This window comes from Hemibagrus wyckioides, linkage group LG26, assembly GCF_019097595.1.
Source record: "Hemibagrus wyckioides isolate EC202008001 linkage group LG26, SWU_Hwy_1.0, whole genome shotgun sequence".
In the NCBI taxonomy this organism is placed as follows: Eukaryota; Metazoa; Chordata; class Actinopteri; order Siluriformes; family Bagridae; genus Hemibagrus; species Hemibagrus wyckioides.
Window position 1 is genome coordinate 8970330 of NC_080735.1, and position 18293 is coordinate 8988622.

The 18293-nt window shown below is 37.7% G+C and overlaps 1 protein-coding gene across 4 annotated transcripts in view; it reads right to left on the minus strand.

Annotated features, from left to right (window-relative positions):
• The window catches only part of LOC131347096 (fibroblast growth factor 14-like), a 57656-nt gene that overhangs the window by 9310 nt on the left and 30053 nt on the right, over positions 1–18293 (minus strand). For 2 of the 4 annotated variants that reach the window (XM_058380967.1, XM_058380966.1), the window contains exons 2-4: positions 17295–17392; positions 8384–8494; positions 7221–7324 (exon numbers count right to left, since the gene is read on the minus strand). In XM_058380967.1, coding sequence (XP_058236950.1) covers positions 7221–7324; positions 8384–8435 — 156 coding nt within the window. In that variant the 5' untranslated portion in view covers positions 8436–8494; positions 17295–17392. Of the gene's footprint in view, positions 1–7220; positions 7325–8383; positions 8495–15343; positions 16198–17294; positions 17393–18293 lie in introns of those variants that run through there. The other 2 variants (XM_058380965.1, XM_058380964.1) reach the window with 2 other exon arrangements.

An 18293-nucleotide genomic window follows, 5' to 3' on the forward strand; every position in this document is an offset into this window, starting at 1 on the left:
AGTTAACACCTTAATCACTAAGCTACCACATCCCCCTATTTATTACTGTTCCAATTTACATGCTGTCACATAACCATCAGCTCCAAATACCAGGTCCTTTAAAGATGCCTACCATGAACTACTCTCCCCACAACACACACACACACACACACACTCCCTGCTTGCAGTTACCAAGTTACTGTTCGAACACACTCCTGTGATCAATCAGCCACACACACTCACTCACTCACTCACTCACTCACTCAGTTGTATAGTTTATAAGGACTTTCATTACATCACTATATTAAAAAGTATTTGCTCAGTTTATGTGCTCTTGCTATGTACAAGACAGTGGTGAGACCAGCCATAGTGTATGGTTTAGAGACAGTGTCACTGAGGAACAGACAGGAGTCAGAGCTGGAGGTAGCAGAGCTGAAGATGTTGAGGTTCTCTTTGGGAGCGACACGGTTGGACAGGATTAGAAACGAATACATCAGAGGGACGGCTCATGTTGGACGTTTGGGGGACAAAGTTAGGGAGGCCAGATTAAGATGGTTTGGACATGTTCAGAGGAGGGAGAGTGAGTATATTGGAGGGGGAATGTTGGACATGGAGCTGCCAGGCAGGAGGCAAAGAGGAAGGCCAAAGAGGAGGTATATGGATGTAATAAATGAGCATATGAAGCTAGTGGGTGTAAGTGTTAAGGATGCAGAACATAGGGACAGGTGGAGAGAGATTGCAAAAATTGCAAAAACCTCTGTCCGGAAAATCCTCCCATGACTGAAGATTTACACTGAGCTGATATTAGAGACTGGTTCCGCTAATGACAACTAAATGTCTCTTTACATAATCCTTCATCATATCCAAGATTAACCAAGACCTTTTTTGTTAAATAAAAACATGTTAGTCTATTCTCCATCATTAGTCTATTCTCCACCATTATCATTAAACCTGTGGTTTACCTTTGCCTATTGTCAAAGCTGCTGTTATAGAAAATGACTTCTGACCAAACCGGGAATCTTCCAGCTAGAAGAACCTTAATGCAATTTTTGTATTTGTCTTAATGTCAGTGCCTCACAGCAAATGATTGGTGATTCTTTGCAAATTTCCCACAGGACTCGCCTTCCGCCCACAGATATTGAATATAAAAATCGAAAACTATATTGTGAATAAGAGAGTGACAATTTACAACTGAAGAGGTTTGTAATTAACACATAGAGAATCACTTCACACCCTGCCATCTGTTGAGCACAGAGACAGAGATGTCAGAGGAAGAGTGTGCTGAAACCACAGTTCTCGTTATAAGAAAAAAAAAGAAAAAAGGATCCCTGCCCCATTTGCATTCACAAAGTTACGCTGTCAGGGTAACATGAGAATACACACTCCATAGTAACGCTGCATACTGAAAATGCCCTGATACCTAACATTGTGTTTACACACAGAGTGTAAATATACAATTCTGAAATCCCTGTGACCCTATCCCTATTTCTTAGAAGAAGAAAAAAACGTCTGGAAGCCTCACATTTGTTTCTTTAACTGACAGTGAAAGAGAGATGGACAAAGCAAAGTTGTGGTTTGCAGCTGGTAATAATAAATTATATGTTAATAAAGTATTAATAAAGTACTTCCTGATGCATTGCTTCTTGATGCATGAAACAAATTGCTGCCAAGCTAAATGTACAAAAGTTACTCTCATTGAAGCAGATGTACCACATGCTATTCTGGATGAATTCACTTAAGAATGCAAAACAAACATCGAGCATTTAATTTATTAAATTGTTTTACGTGAATTCTACTTCAGTGTAATACTCAATATTTAAGAAAGCCCTTACTTCAAAGCTACAAAATTTTTACCACCTTTGTGGATGATTACTCTAGAAGAAACCAGTTCCGAAGCATCTTTATTGCATATTTATTGTTTAAAGATAAGCAAACTGTCCTCCTGGTGGTCCAGGGGCAGGATCCCCCACTCTCACTGCCGTGGCCCGGGTTTGATTCCTGGGCAGGGCGCCACCCCAGAGTTAACTCTCAGTGCCGGGCCCCAAGCCTCAATAAAAATGGGAGGGTTGCGACAGGAAGGGCATCCGACATAAAACCTGTGCCAAATCATGTGGATCGAATGATCAGTGACAAACAGCGGACCCTGCCATTGCGCGGGACTTAAAAATAAATATATATACGCAAACCAAAATGAATGGGAGTCAGTGAAATACTCCTTCTATTCAATCTCAGTCCTTTTGATCTCTTTGGTTCTTTAAAAAAAACTAAATATAGGAAATCATTACGAGTTGAATAGCTTCCAATATGTATTCATGAAAAATCTAAATATTTAATCCAGTACAACGTTCCAGTAAAATATTCCATAAGCTGACTTTTTTTTTTTTTGATTCCTGCAATTGTGATTTTGTGAGCTGCAGGATATAATCATAGCAAAATGTGACAGAACCCATCAAAATGACTGAGAGGATCTATTTACACAGAGACCAGCTATATGGAAGAAAAGATGGAGCTTTCTCGATCACCTCAGTTCGTTCATATGTCTCACTGTTTATTTGACGAAATTCAATCTTTCTATTCACTGGATGTTCACTATCGTGTTTAGCAATGAGACCCTAGAAAAAATTGGTAACACAAAAATCCTGGAATTCCTGCATTTGAAACTTTCAGTAAGTGCCATAAAGGAACAAAACCAACTATAATTCTGGATAATTTGCAGCTTACATAAGGAAGAAAATACCTAAGGTATTATACCTTAATGGAGACTTGGCTAACAATTACGGAGATAAATTCGGGCTTTGGCTCATTCATTAACTTGAAGGGAATATACACTTAACAGAAAACCACAAGGTGAAATGAATCTGTCTTTATGTCAGCCAGCTGTGGTGTGTAAATCTCCCTGTCAAGTGATAGCTGAGTTTCTTTGGTGTGAATCTTCCTTCTGGATGGGGTTACAGGCTCCCTAATGAATTTTCTTTTTTAGTCCATGCACCATAAATATACCTAATTTGCGCTCAATGTAAAGTTGTACAAAATTATTCTCTACTTTTCTGTTTCTATAATGAAGCTCTAGCTGTAAAATACTGCTATAAGCATGTCTTAAAGGGCAAAGATTTTAGTATTCAAGTAAAACCGGTCCACTGCAATGAATCTTCATTTAACTATTCTCAGCATCAGTTGAGAGAATCTTTTTTCTATTGGCCAGTTTCCACAAAAATACCAACTAACATTAAGAGACCTGGTATAGATAGTAAAGCTATTTATGCATTATTTGTCTGTTTCCCTTTGTTTAATTCCAGTCCATATATACTTCTAATCCTTTCTGCAGTTGACCTTTGCTTGTCTACTTGCATTTGACTGTGAATCATCCATATTTACCAACCTTTAACCCCAGAAATCAATGAGATCCATGATTCAACAAAAACTGATGAAACCTGATGAGACATGAACTCCTGTGCATGTCTCATCTGTGCTACACCAGGTGTTTGGTGTTCATTAGACAAACGGAGCTGATCACACAGGAATTGTCTTAAAAAAATATCATTTGAAGCAGACTTTATTAAGATGTGCATTATCTGGCTCACAGAAGACAAAGGGAGTCTGGGTATCATCTTAACATCATTACATAATTATAATATAATCTCTTAAATCCCCAGAATGATTTTTAAATAGACTTGCATACAAAAAACCATGAGGCCTTATGTAAGGATACACAATAGAATTTACAATGTAAGACAAAGCGATACGCAGGATTTATAAACTAGGGATAAACAGAATGTGGGAAATCTTTGGAAATGTATTCAGATTATCGAGTCTTCTATAATGTATTTATTCCTGGTTTCTGTGTATCGCTAGTTTTTATATCTTTGTGTCTACAGTGTATTGTGTTTCCCTTACATTAAGCTATGTGAGTATGGATGTTCAAAGCTAAATTATTTTAGTTTTAAATATATATATATTTATTTATTTTCATTTTATTTAGTGATTTTGTTTGCTACTGCACGATCAGATCAGGACACAAGCAGTTTCTGTGCAACACAAACTGAAACTGACTCCTGTTGGTATATAAGGTCCAGTAAATCCAGTAACACTGTAAAAGTACATAAAAAATCACTTAATATTTACTTAAATACGAACTAATGATGAGTTATGGCATGTGCTAATAACGCTGAGCGAACCTTAATTACTACATGAGTCTCATGTATTCATGCATGAATAACTACCACCTTAACTACATACATGTTTGTTAGTTAATATATGAATAAACATGTAGGGGTTAAACTAAATCAAACATGCTTCAGAAAGAATTATAATGATAGAATTTGATAGAATTTAAACTGTTTATATTATTTGTCATAATCAGCACCACATTTGACGTTGTGTAAAATCTAGAGACAGTCAGACTACTCAACCCAGACTGTTAACGTCACAGAGATTACATTTTTCCCCCCAAATTCTGATGTTTGATGTGATCATTAGCTGAAGCACTTGAAGTGTATTTTCATGATGTATTGCTTGTGCTGAAGCCACATGATTGGCTGCTTGGATAATTGCATGAAAACACAGTTGAATGTGTTCCTAATAAACTGCCTTGTGAGTGTAAATATACTACAGTAGAACCTCAGCATACAAATTTAATTTGTTCTGGAGGCGAGTTGAATAACGTAAATGTAGATAATCCATTCCAGCCACCCAAAAATATCACCAATAGATAGATAGATAGACAGACAGACAGACAGATAGATAGATAGATAGATAGATAGATAGATAGACAGACAGACAGACAGACAGACAGATAGACAGACAGACAGACAGACAGACAGACAGATAGATAGATAGATAGATAGATAGATAGACAGACAGACAGACACATACAGACAGATAGATAGATATATGTAAACTGTATGGCTGCTTACAAGGAACAAATCTGTCAAATCTGTATGTCGTTGCAAATTTCTTGCAAAATTTCAATTCTTAGGGCAAAAAATTGTAAGGTAGTGCATTCATATGCCGAGGTTCCACTGTATATGGCCAAAGGCTTGTTGACACCCTACCATCAAACCTATATGTCCAGTTTGAACATCCTGTTTCAGATTTAGTTCCACCATTGCATTCATCATCACCTTCACTCTTCTTGAAAGCTTTTCCACTAGACTTTGGATTGTGGCTATGGGGATTTGCCCATTCAGTGACATGAGCATTAGTGAGATCAGTCACTGAAGCCTGCCAATGTAGTTGAGGAGTTGAGGTTGAGGTCACAGCTTTGTGAAGACCACTTGAGGGCCAATTCCACTCCAATCTTGTCAAATTATGTCTTTATGAGCCTCACTCTGTTTCACATTATCATCCCCAAGCAGGTTTGGGCTACAGCATAAAAAAAGTCACCCTATACAATTGTGTGCTTCCTATTTTGTGCCAACAGTTTGGAGAGGGTTTGGAGATATGGCTGTAGTAGACAGGTGTCCACAGATTTTTGTCTATATAGTTTAAAATCAGTATATTATTTTCACAATAAAATCCCAAATCTCACTCCGGACCATTCCTGAGAGACTTAAAGCCAGTCTGTGTCTGAACACTCTAAAAGTGATTTGATTTTTAAAGGATTGTCATGGCAAGGGATCAACACTTCTTCAGCATACAGATGATGTAAATCGTTCCTTCTAAAAAACCCTTTTAAATCAATAATAAATGTATATTCTTCTTGAAAAAAAAAACCACTCCACTTTTTGCTTACAAAGGCAAATGTGGAGAGGAATAAGCATTTTAGACTGGAAAATGAGGTAAACAGTTTAAATTCTGTTGGATAAGACCATTCTGTCAGGGTTGAGGATAATTTATATTCTTGTCAGGTTGATGGCACTCACACATTTTGATGAGCCTTCCTTGGAGACAGAAAGAAAAGATTCAGTTGCAAACAGCAGAGAATTCAATGGTATTCCACATCTTTTCTTCCTTGTGATTTTTTTTTTCTTATCCACTTTTCCCTCTCTGTTGCCTTTTTATCAAGAAGAAAACGAAAGAAACCACCGGATGCCTTTATCCCAAAATGACAGCTCATATTTTAGATAATTTTACTTTGATTATTTTGGTACTTGGTTTCGAAAAAGACAAATAAAATACAATGAACGTGTTTATATAGCATGAGAAATCAGATATATTTAAACAGATGGCAGACAATTGACTCCTGATAGACATGGATGAAGAAAAATAATTGCGTATAAGACCAGTGTCGATGAATAATGATTAAATTGTCAGATGAGTGACAGCGTTGGTTATTAATGATGAAAAGACTTTCACATTTTTCTATTGCAATGGCTACATTTATTTTATATATACATTGTTTTACTGGTTGCAGCAGTAATTTATTAATAAATATTGAAAAGGTTTCACAATTTTTCCTGGGACTTTTTCAATACTGTGCAATTTTATCGATTAAATGTAATTATCTATCGGCTAAAACATTGCTATATTATACAGAGTAAGAAACAAAATTTGCATCGCTAGTTTCCCGAAACATCTAATAAAACTGGGTGAATGTATCCCAACACTTTATTAAGATAATCCAATGTAGACACCCTACAAACCATCTATAGACTATATATCTATCATAAAGCAGCCTGAATCAACTGATTATCAACATGTCAAATGATGTTTACCCTTAAACCTCATAAAATCTATCAGTTATGTCCCCATGAATTTGTAAAATGGTGATAGGACTAAGGACAACTTGATAGTTGATCCACTAAACATCTAATGTAGAGCTATAAACTGGACCATCTGAATAAAGCAAATATAAACTGGACCATCAAAAGAAAGCGAAAATAAAAAGAGATAAATAAATAATCTATTAAACGGGTATTGAAAATCCACCAAATACACAAACACCTTTGACCCAAAGCCATAATGAACACATGGAAGGTCTGAACACTTGAACATAAAGGAGCTTGAAATGTCTGAAGGGATCTAACATCATTCTACAAGTGTTTGCAACCTTACAGGAAGTGCTTTTGAACAAATGTAGTGTGTGTGTGTGTGAAATAAACTGGAACACAAAATTCCAATTCTGCAGCTGCCTGTATAACCCACCACTCATCAACAGCTTTTATTACAATATTCAAATTTCTGCAGAAATTCTCACCACAGAACACAAGCCGTGGCACAAATCACAAGCAGATCTGAGCTTTAGGATCTTTTAATGTTATAGAACACAGCAGAAGAATGAAGCAAGAAGTCACTTTACTCACTGATGTGTACAGATGGCCCTCTGCATTCATAGCAATGTATAAACCTGTCTTCACAGACTGGATAGCAACGATTCGAAGGCCCACTGGGATGAGGTTGAACAGTGCTGGAGAAAGAAGCAACAGAATGAAGTGAAACAAATTCTTAAAGTTGGAGACTGACGTTTAAAAGTGCAAGCAAAAATTTGAGATGGGTTATGCCAGGAATCCAGTTGATTTTCTGAGCACCCCATATTTCTTATTAAAATTGCAGCCAAGACTTTTCCTGAGTAAAATAGGACAAGATTTCAATAGTGTGTAGAACATCACCTTTAAAAACAAGCATTTACCCTTTAAGTAAGAACATTATGCGTTCAAGAAGCACATCTCATGGTTCTTTTTCTTAGTTGTCAAGTGTAATATGATGTAACACGAAGTCAGGAGAAGTCAAGATAAAAAAAAACCCCCGCAACAACAATGACACTAATGAGAAGTTAGCGAGCACTGACATAGAATCTAATAAGCGGTGCATAAATATTCATAGTTGTGTTTATCCTATTAATCAGATTCAACCGCTTATAAAAGACTTGATATCTATAGCAACAAAATACTAAATTGAGGTGGCAATGCTAGTGTCTTTGTTAATCTGTTATGGTTCCCTATAAAGAAAACGAGCCCATCATTTTATCGTTTTAGTGGAATATAAAAATGGTAATAATAATCGCAATTTCAGTGTTATATATTGTGACATGAAACTGCCTGAAAGTGGTGCCAGACTTAATACTGGTCCTTGTTTGAGTATACAATATGGCCAAAATTATGTGGACACCATCAAACCTATATGTGGGCATAAATTGTATAGAACTTTAACATTACAATTGAACTAAGAGGCCCAAATATGTTCTAGCATGACAAAGCCCCTGTACACAAGCAAGGTCCATGAAGACATAGTTTGTCAAGGTTGGAGTAAAGGAACTTGTGTCCTGCACAGATCGCTGACCTCAACCTCACTGAATACCTTTCGGATAAACTTGGCTTCACCCCAGGCCTTCTCCTCATCGATGCCTGACCTCAGTAGTGCTCTTGGGGCTAAATGGGCATTTGATCCATATGAACTTTTATTATGACTGTCCAAGCATCATTTATAGAGCAAACCTTAACACTTTATACATATAAAGTAAACTCACAGGAGTTAGTGCTGTCATCTTTGGTCCCATCCAAACATCCATCTGGGCTCATCTGCAAGTAGTAACCTTGCCTGCAATATAACCTGGTTACAATGCCCTTGAGCTGGGGATCTGTGACCAGGCAGAAAGAGAAAGAGAGAAAAAAAGGGAAAACAAAAGAAGATAAATATCACACCACATAGTATCAGATATCAGAGAGTTACGGTCACGATGCAAGAAAGATCCCCTGCGAGCATTTCATAATAAATATCACATTATACAGAGTCGGATATCAGAAGATTTAGTATCATGTTGCAGGACAGACCTCCTGTGAGTATTCCACTCGACAAGCTGTCTTACACCATCTATCATCTTTTGCAATATTTATTATCAGTTTCTCTAAACGCCACTTTATAAACGGGAGGTGATACAGCACTAAAGTCAAACCCCTGTAGGAATTAGATGCAGAAGCAATAGCAGGACATATGATATTGGAAATTCTACAATACATTATACAGTATCACAATGATGATTGTGCTGTACTTGTCCATATAAGGATGTCTGCTTTGTCATAGGTTATTTATTCATCTCCAGAATTATTGACACCAAGCTAAAACGAGTATATACATTAAATAACATTAAATAGGTAAAAAAAATCTTTTAGCTCAACCCCATGGTAATTAATAACTGAATCATTTTTTAGTTCCTGCCCCAGATTTTTAATATGATTTCTATCCAAAGGCTGATATTATTATTTTATGATTCTCTAACCTTTCAGTGTGAAATTTGGATGTGTTATTGAAAGACCCTGGCAGAGGCAACAAGGTTTTGGACTAAAAAATTCCTGATGCCATCAATCATCACAAGACCCCATTTCCAAAACAAACACCTGCAACAACCACAGCCTACATTTTCCCTGAATGGATTTCTGAAGAGTAATTAAATTGTGCATAGAAAAAAACAGATGATTTCGGTCTCATCAGACCACAACACTGCTGTTCTAGTGACATTTTGAGGTGCCTTTCCTGTACTGACATTAAGGTTAGGATTCAGTGAAAGATCCTCATAAAGATACTATTCTAGATATTTCTTCAAACCGTTAATATAACATTTTATGCCTAAAGTGATAGGGGGTCTCTTTTCTATGATAGAAAAATGAGATAAAACACAGACAGACACAAAATTGATGTATTTTTCATGGTCAGAAATTGATCTCTTACCTATATACTTTCCCAAGATGACACAAAATTACACTTCAGTTTGAGCAATAGTTCAGGATACAGAAGACAAACTGTCCTTACAAAGCTATGGAACAAAGTTATCTTCAATTCACTCTTTTTTCCTCTCCAGTTTATGTAGGTGAGGGAATCCCACTTAAAAAAAAAAAAAAAAAGTTTCCAAACACCTACTGTACACACCCATACTATTACACACTCCAGATGGCAGTGACCCACTTTCAGACGTACGGGAACATTCCTCACATAAATTAGAGAGCAACTTGTCCCTCTCTTTCCCTCCACTTGGCAGATTGCCTTTAGTGCCACATGCTGTGTTCAACCTTTCAGGAATCGATATCAGATTAGCGCTATGACATTATGCTAATTATCTTCCTCCCAGACCACACCTTGTGTGCATGTGTGTGTATGTGTGTGTGTTTGGAGCTTTTATCTCTTTTCTGACTTGTTTATTGTATGAAATGAGGATTCACTATCTGCCAAAGAGATGATAACCATTCAATGCTAAAATTACATCACATTATAGTGAATGCCAGGGATAAACTGCAAGTGCTGCACTAATAGTTCCTTATGTTTCTTTTTTTTATGATTATATCCACTAAAATCCTCAGGAATCTTGAATCATTCCAGGGTCACACTCTGGATCTGTTGCCATGGAGAGTTTCCCGGCTCCTTTACACGGCCCCTCCCTTGCCCACAGTCTGTTACTATGGAGACATTCTTCCTATCTAGGATTTCCCTCATCCGGACTGTTGCCAGGGATACCGTATCAGGGATTCCCATTTCCTGTCCTCTACAACAGACACTTCTTGTCTGTTTCTTTCTGCAAATATGTTTTGTTTATCCTGGGGTTTCTCTTCATCTCAAATGTTCTCCTGCATCTCCCTAGGTGTGTGGGATTGTGTCTGTCTTATAGGACAAAAGAAACAATTTGCTTGAGGGTGCTGTCTGCTATCTTGTCATGAATGACGATGAAACGTGAACAGATCCAGACACAGCTGTGTTTTGCAGTTCAACGGTCCAATTTGCAGGAACAAGAAGAACCTTGGATTTTTCATCATACTGTAACAGACCTGAAATATCTTGTCATGTTTGGAGCCATCAGTGCATGTCAGACACCACACTGCCAAACCCAAGCAACTATGGTCAGTATTTAGGTACACTAAATACGACTTACAGTATACTTTTTAAATCAGTGTCTCTCATTATAGCAGCACACTTGGCATTAAATAACATAATAACTAGGCACGGCAAGGATCCTTTGGTTCAGGAAGCTACTAGGATATTTTCCTGTGAACTAATTTTTTTTCCTTCAACAGTTTATTAAAACAGTGAAATAACAAATCTCTGATTTTTGTTTGTATACATACATAATTAAAAAAAAAAAAAAAATCGATGTTATTTCAAAGTGACCACTGAATAATGCTTCTGATACATCATTGCCGTTATTAATATAATAACAATCCTATTTTAATATATTACCACATTTAAATACAACTTAACACTGGTAATGAATTTCACAATCATTCTTTGGAATAATAAAAGGAATATTTAAAGCATTAAAAACTAATTCAGCAAAAATATTTATCACTCATCACCAGCAAAATACAAACCCACCTTTAACTCACTATCTACTTCGCTCGGTTCAGGCGGCATTAACGAGTGAGCGAGTGAGCAAACAAGAGCCGTCTGATTCAGACACCCTTCAGACGACCTTCTAGTGATGCCAGAGGAAATGGCAAGATTTCAGAGACGTGCAGTGTCACACGATGTAATTGGCGAGCAGCTACATTTTTAAGAGAACTCCAAGTGCTCTGTCTGTGTGTGTGTGTCTGGTTTGTCCACAGATCTTGTGCTGATAAGAGACTAGATTAAATTTCTCAGAGCTGAAGGGAGATGATAAATAGAGCCCACTGACAATATAATTGCCGACAGCCTTAAGAACTGATGTGGTATCACTTTCTCATACGTACCATCTTTGATTTATCTTCAGCATAAATTTTTTATTTATTTATTTATTTATTTGTTTTTACTCATAATTATGATATGATCCAAAACACGTCTTAAATGAATTTGTGGCTTTGAATCCTAACTTTGTTTTGTAATCTCTCTGAGGGGATGTGATATTAGATGATAAGTATATTGGGGTCACTAAATGTGAACAATGTGGGAGTATAAATTGGCTTCTCTTATTACAAACAATATATTTGATTATATTAAATTGATTAGATTGACATATCTTCAATAAAAAAAAGTGTCTACAAAAATTTACACTCATTTTTAGATTATAAAATGGCATACTGGTGTCAGAAACTGACGACTAAACCTTTATTAATCCGTTTTTGAGGCAAAAGGAGTGAAAGAGAAGGATGGAATGAAGCCGATACGCATAGAAACAGACGAGGTGGGACCGAGGTGCCATGAGCAATCAGGGAGTTGCTGTAGTTCCCGAGCAGAAACGTGCTGGTGTACAAATGAGACATTCACACATTAACGCCGCTCTCCTCCTCTGACACAGGAAAGCATGCCTCCTCATCAACGCAAACTGACAATACGTTGCTGATGACATTTAATACATTGTTCATGTGGGATTTAGGCTCAAATTGCAATCAAGCACTGATTGTCGGGATAAAATGAATTAAATGAGTTAAAAAACACATGCGTGTAAAATATGAATTGAACACATAGCTGCATTATGCAGCTACTTATTGTACTTGTGGTTTATAAACACAAAATAAAGCGTGATAGGATATGCTTTCATGAGAATTGATTTAACAGGAATGGCTCTGTTACCATGTTGAAGTGATTTACTTTAAGCAATTCTTACAATGTGTTAAATTTATGGCTTATTTTTTCTGCTATTATAATCTCAACCTACACTTCTATCGGAGCTGCTGCAACAGAAAATTCATCAACACCTTCAGAGATTACACAACAGTAATATAATATAAATATAATGACAACTGCTTGCAGAATCCCAGTACCAAGACCCAGTAAGCTGAACACATTGTACTTATTGATAACACTTATTGATAGTCTATTACATAACAGTAAAGCTGACCAATAATCTTTATGTTTAACATCATAGAACTTTAACCCCATGATCTATTCATTACAAAGCGTTGTATTGCCGTCTGACCCAGCTTTGATTTGGCTTCATAGCTGTAGAACTATACAGTATATGATAATGCGTAACATATCTACAACAATTTAAGCAGTATTTAACAAAACAGACACCCAAAGTGTGCTCATGGATAATTGTTATAGCAGTGTGAAATAATGTGCATGTTATTAGCCACAGCAGTGAAAGACAAAATATACACATAAACAGATAGATATCTCTGGAGCCATAGCTTAATCTGTTAATAATAATGATTTGATTCACAGCTTTACTCATTTTGTGTCCTATTTTTAAAGTAGGGATTTCTAGGGAAGTTGGAAAAAGACACATTTAGGTTCTCTAAAAGCAATTTGAAGAAGAATGTATAAAAGAAATAATATGGGTCACGATAGATTTTTTTCCCCTGCTATCAACAGTACCATATTTCTCATTTCTGCCCTTGTAACACCTCATGACTTTTTCTGTCTCTCATCTGTTGTGAAAGTGATTAAATAAGAATAAGATCAAATATAGTAGGTCTCCACTGCATACAGCAACAAGTTGTAATGAAGCAATTGTGGATCAGGGGTTGTGGATTATCAGATTCATCAAACAGTGCATTGCTGTGCATTTAAATATTTAATTATTTAATATCAACTGTGTATTATATATATATATATATATATATATATATATATATATATAAACTGGTTTCTCATATTAGCTTGAGTTTACTGATGGACAAATAAGTATAGCAGCAGGTAAAGCTAGCTGTCTTTGGAGGATATTGGGAAATTTACGACTTACTTGGCGCTGCAAACTCTAAACTATTTTCAAAAGCACAGCATGTAAGAAGAAGACAGAGCACTGAAAAAAAAAGATTGTTTGTTTCTGGACGTGTGTGTGTGCGTGAGAGAGAAAGAGAGAAAGAAAGACAGAGAGAGTGTTGATGAGATGTCTCCATGTGTATATCGCCTGCCTTGCTGTCGACAGGTTGTCATAGCTGCAGTTAAATTGACTTGATAAATCTCAAGTGGGTAGAAAATTAATGGCTTCCGATAAACCCTCCATAAAACAAAAACAACTGCGCACATGCACATAAACCCTGATATTCATCTTTCGGTGCAGAAAAAAAAAAAAAAACTCAGTCAAACTCTGTGACAAGAACCTCTTCATTAGACTAAATAGACCTTCATTAGGCTAAATAATCCAACACACACACTTTGGGTCCGTTACGCACAGCCTAAAATAAAGGGTACTACGGTCAGAGTTGAACAAAATGGCTGTCACCTGTTATTGTATGACTTCCTGTCTCTGTCATTACTTCTCCCCCCAGGCTCCGCACACACACACATGCTAGTCATGTCTATTATTCACAGTATGATATTCCGCCTTGACAAACACTTCGATACACATGCGCACACACACACACCTCTTGATATAGACACAAAAAACCAAAACCACCCACAATGTGCCAAAGCTTCCATCTGCTGTGGATTTATAAGATCTTCCTGTGATGTACCAGTATGCAGGTCACAGATTTACCTAAAGATAATAAAACGGGATTTAATGCAACAGGCCAGGATATACCTCCTCAGAAAAAAAAAAAAAACATGTTATGTAATAAATTTAAGAAGTGGAAAGTAGAAACAATATAATACACAGTAAAATCTTTAGACTGCAGTTTCTCTCGTTTATCCTGGCAGCAGTGTTAATATGATGCTGATAATTCATCACGCACTCTGTATACAGTACATCGTGAACATATTAAGCAGAAGACACAACATGGCTCTAGGCATTTCGAGTCAGTTACCAAAAGAAATACTTGATTTGATTTGATGTGTGTTTCATGGGAAGAGGAAATAACGTTGCATGCACTCTCAATAAATACATGCCATTTAATTAACATAATCACCACGCCAGTCCACTAGAAGCAGTATCGAATGTCACCTGTAATCATGTGTCATAACCACACCCTCCAGTTTCATTTATACCTACCAAGTACCAAATTTCAAAAAAGCCATTTTCCAAATGACACAAAAAATAAACGCCTTCATTTCAGACTACAATATGAGTGTAAAAGCACTAAAAAAAATAACAGCTAAGTCTGGTAGAAATGACAAATGAATCCAGTTCATTCCAAGCACTTACAGAGCAATGAATCAGAGCGAGACAACATGTATTTTTCAAATGTAATCAGGCCAGAAATAAAGCCTTTGACCTATGAATAATAAAAGCTTCATCTTTAAATAGTCAAGACTATCAGAACAGGAGATAATCCATCTTGGCTATTAATCAGCTGTAAAACTGGATCCTGGTGTTCAAAAAAATGTTTGCAGACACACTATGTGCAGGGGAAAAAGTGCAACCATGAATAAAATATCAGCCATATATTTAAGGCAAGAAGTGTCAGATAAAATCTGAAGGGGATCTATTCCGACCAAGATCACTAAGTGTAATTAAACCGAAACATTATATTCCCTTATCGCATATAACCTAATTAGCTGCACTAATCTGAAAGAGGATAAAGCGGATCTTTCGGTGCCATACGAGGCTGCTCTCAAGTCTTATTAAAGACAAGTGGCTTTGTGCCCGAGACACAACAGCTTCGAGAGCAAAAGGGCCCTTTATTGATTTTGCTCACACCTTGTCTCCGTAGTCTCCTCTTCTTGAGGCCAAAGATTCGCACTTTGGAGAAGATGTCGACCAGGTTGCTGTTACACAGCCCCTTGCTCTTATTCGGGCTTTTCCTGCGTCGGTGAGTCGCCGGTCTGTGCAGGTGCTGCTCGCGCGCTTGTCGCTTTTGCCGAATCAGACCGCTGGCGATTGCCGCTGCCATGTCTCAAACAACAAATCACAAAAATACACACACTCCACCGCCACCACCACCACCACCAACAGCACCTCGTAAAAACGCAGAAGGCAACGGGTTCACCTCCGAACGCGCAGAGCGAAGCGACAAGGAGCGTTTGGTTTCTTTTTCTCTCTTTCTGTCCCTCTGCGTCCCGCTTTTGTCCGCGTTCATTACCGAAGCTATAACAAAAACAGCGACTTTTTAGGGGTCAGGGCAGAAATGCTGGCAGGAAAAAGTCCACGCGCCACACGTCGACGTGTTTATCTTCGCCGCGAGTCCACATAACATGCGTGCGCCGTCATACACACTTCGCTGAAAGCTCTTCTGCAAGCACGACTCTGCCCGACTTCTTGGATGAACCTCCGCGCCACCACATTATTATTTTTTTAATTTCGAAACATCAGAGCGCTAAGGATCCCTCCAGACCTGTACAGCCAGTACAGGAAAGCATGATATCAAGATTTCCTCTCAGCACTCTCCTCCTTTTCCGCTCCCTCTCCTGACAGTGACACACAGCGCAGGTGAAGATCGCTGGATCTCAGTGTCGGGAGTTTAATGACCGCGTGTTTCTCGTGCGCGCGCGTGTGTGTGTGTGTGTGTGTGCGCGCGTGTGTGTGTCTCTTGCCGGGTGTGGCAGTATGGTCGCCTCAGTCGCACGCGCACCAAGTTCACTATGAAAATGACTATGCAAAAAGTGAGGGAGGCGAAAAGAATCATGCATGTGGGCGGGGGGTAATTAGGGACAATATGGGGTAAGAACCTGATGCATTCCTTACAGCTAACTTTTTCTCAGGTGACCTGGTGGCCAGGTTTGTTCCCCTAAAACTTATCCGTGGTGGGTAGGTGGTGAGCTGGATCGATTTCATGGCATCATTTCACCGTTTTGTCTCACGGAGAAGAATGAAGTTTATTACATTCAAGATGTTATGCAATATGAGTACAGTTTACGCAAAAAAAAAAAAAATGTGACAAGGCCTAGAAGATTCGACATTATTCATCATGCCATTTCATCAGAAGAGAGAATTCTTATCATGGGCGAAGTTAGTCTGTTTTAGTCAGCTGGAACATTGATCAGAATGTCAAAACGAACGTGGAAAATGCCACGATTCACACACACACACACACACACACACACACAAGATCGGGATTGCAAACTTCACACTTAAACAGTGTTTGATGTTCTTTTCTCATTCTATGTCAATAGACTGCAGCGATTTTCTTAGTATTGTTCGACAGCAAGATAAAAAATGATCAAAAATCCACGTTATTTGCAATAGCCTGACAAGATGAAACTCAAGAGAGCCATCTACTGTTTGGTCTGTCTATGTAAATGCTGCAGGTTTAAAATGACAGCAGCTCCTCTCTGTTATCTTGTCATGGTGTGTAGACATGCTGGCGAAGAGCAGACGCACTGCAGGTCTGCCGTGAATATGCAATCAATGTGTGTGGGTGAGATAGAAGTGAATGAATGAATATATGAATATATGTCTGTGTGTGTGTAGGGGGTGTTTTATGTTGGAGACGGAAAAGAACTAAACCAGGCTAATCTAAACTAGTGCATATGCAAATGAAGTCAATTATTTTAAGCTTCTAATTCTCGTTATCAGTCGTCAAACCACACTGCTGCATTATGAATTATGTGGATAAGTAATAATACATGGTTTGAATTACTTTAAGTTCCACAGCGTAGTGCCTTCCTTTGAATCTGCACTTCAAATAACGATAATTGCGTGATTTTCTCACCAAAAGCTTGGTGTTGTCTTCAAGCGGGATTAGGGTAGTCCTGCAGGCACTTTAGGGACCTTGGATAGCTCCCCGGTGGATCAAGCACTATGATGAAACTGTATGTATGAAGAAGAAGAAAATCTTTGTGCACTTCATCACACAACACAAAACTACACTCTAACACAGAGGTTAAATCTAGAACACTGAAGTTTTTTTTTAGTTTGCTTCTCTGGGGAGAATATTTTCCATTTAGGAGCCATTTCATTTGCCACTCTTTGGAAACCCTTAATGTTTAATGTAGAACACTCCAACTGAGGGTTATCTTTCATTTCCTTTAAGAGAAAAGCTTTTTTTAAATAAATAGTGATAGTTAGAATCAGTGACTGTCTAAGAACATTTAATTAACCTTTTTTTTAATATAGCACACAAGACATGTCACGTGAATTATACAAATGTTCCACACTTTTAAAACTGTTACCACATGCTAAAGCTGTTCCTGAATTATTGTGAAAAACACAATAATTAGTGTGATTGGATGGGCATCATCACGAGGGTTGTGGTCAGTCTTTAAAGGCTGGCTGTTTCACATGTTCACTGAAAACTTCAAGCCTATTATGTAACAGGCTCAAAGAGTTTCTGATAACTGACTAAAATATGCATAAATGCACATGTTGCTGTGCATCTTTGCTTGAAGATACAATATCACAGCATTAAAAGCATTACACGCTTTATTCACCGCATAAAAGTGAATTAGTCCCTACCAAAGGTTGCCGAAGGAAGGAGATCCAGTGAACCAGCACAAATTTCTGTAAAAGTTAATGCTGGCTGTGATAGAGAGACTTTACACAATGCATCGCAGCTTGCTGTGTATGGTGCTGCATAGCTGCAGATGGGACAGATTTCTCATGCTGACCTGTCTACCACCAAAAATACCTACAGTGGACACATGGGTATTAGAACTGGACCATGGAGCAATGGAACATACTACCTTTTTAAACAGGGTTGCAACAATGTTCC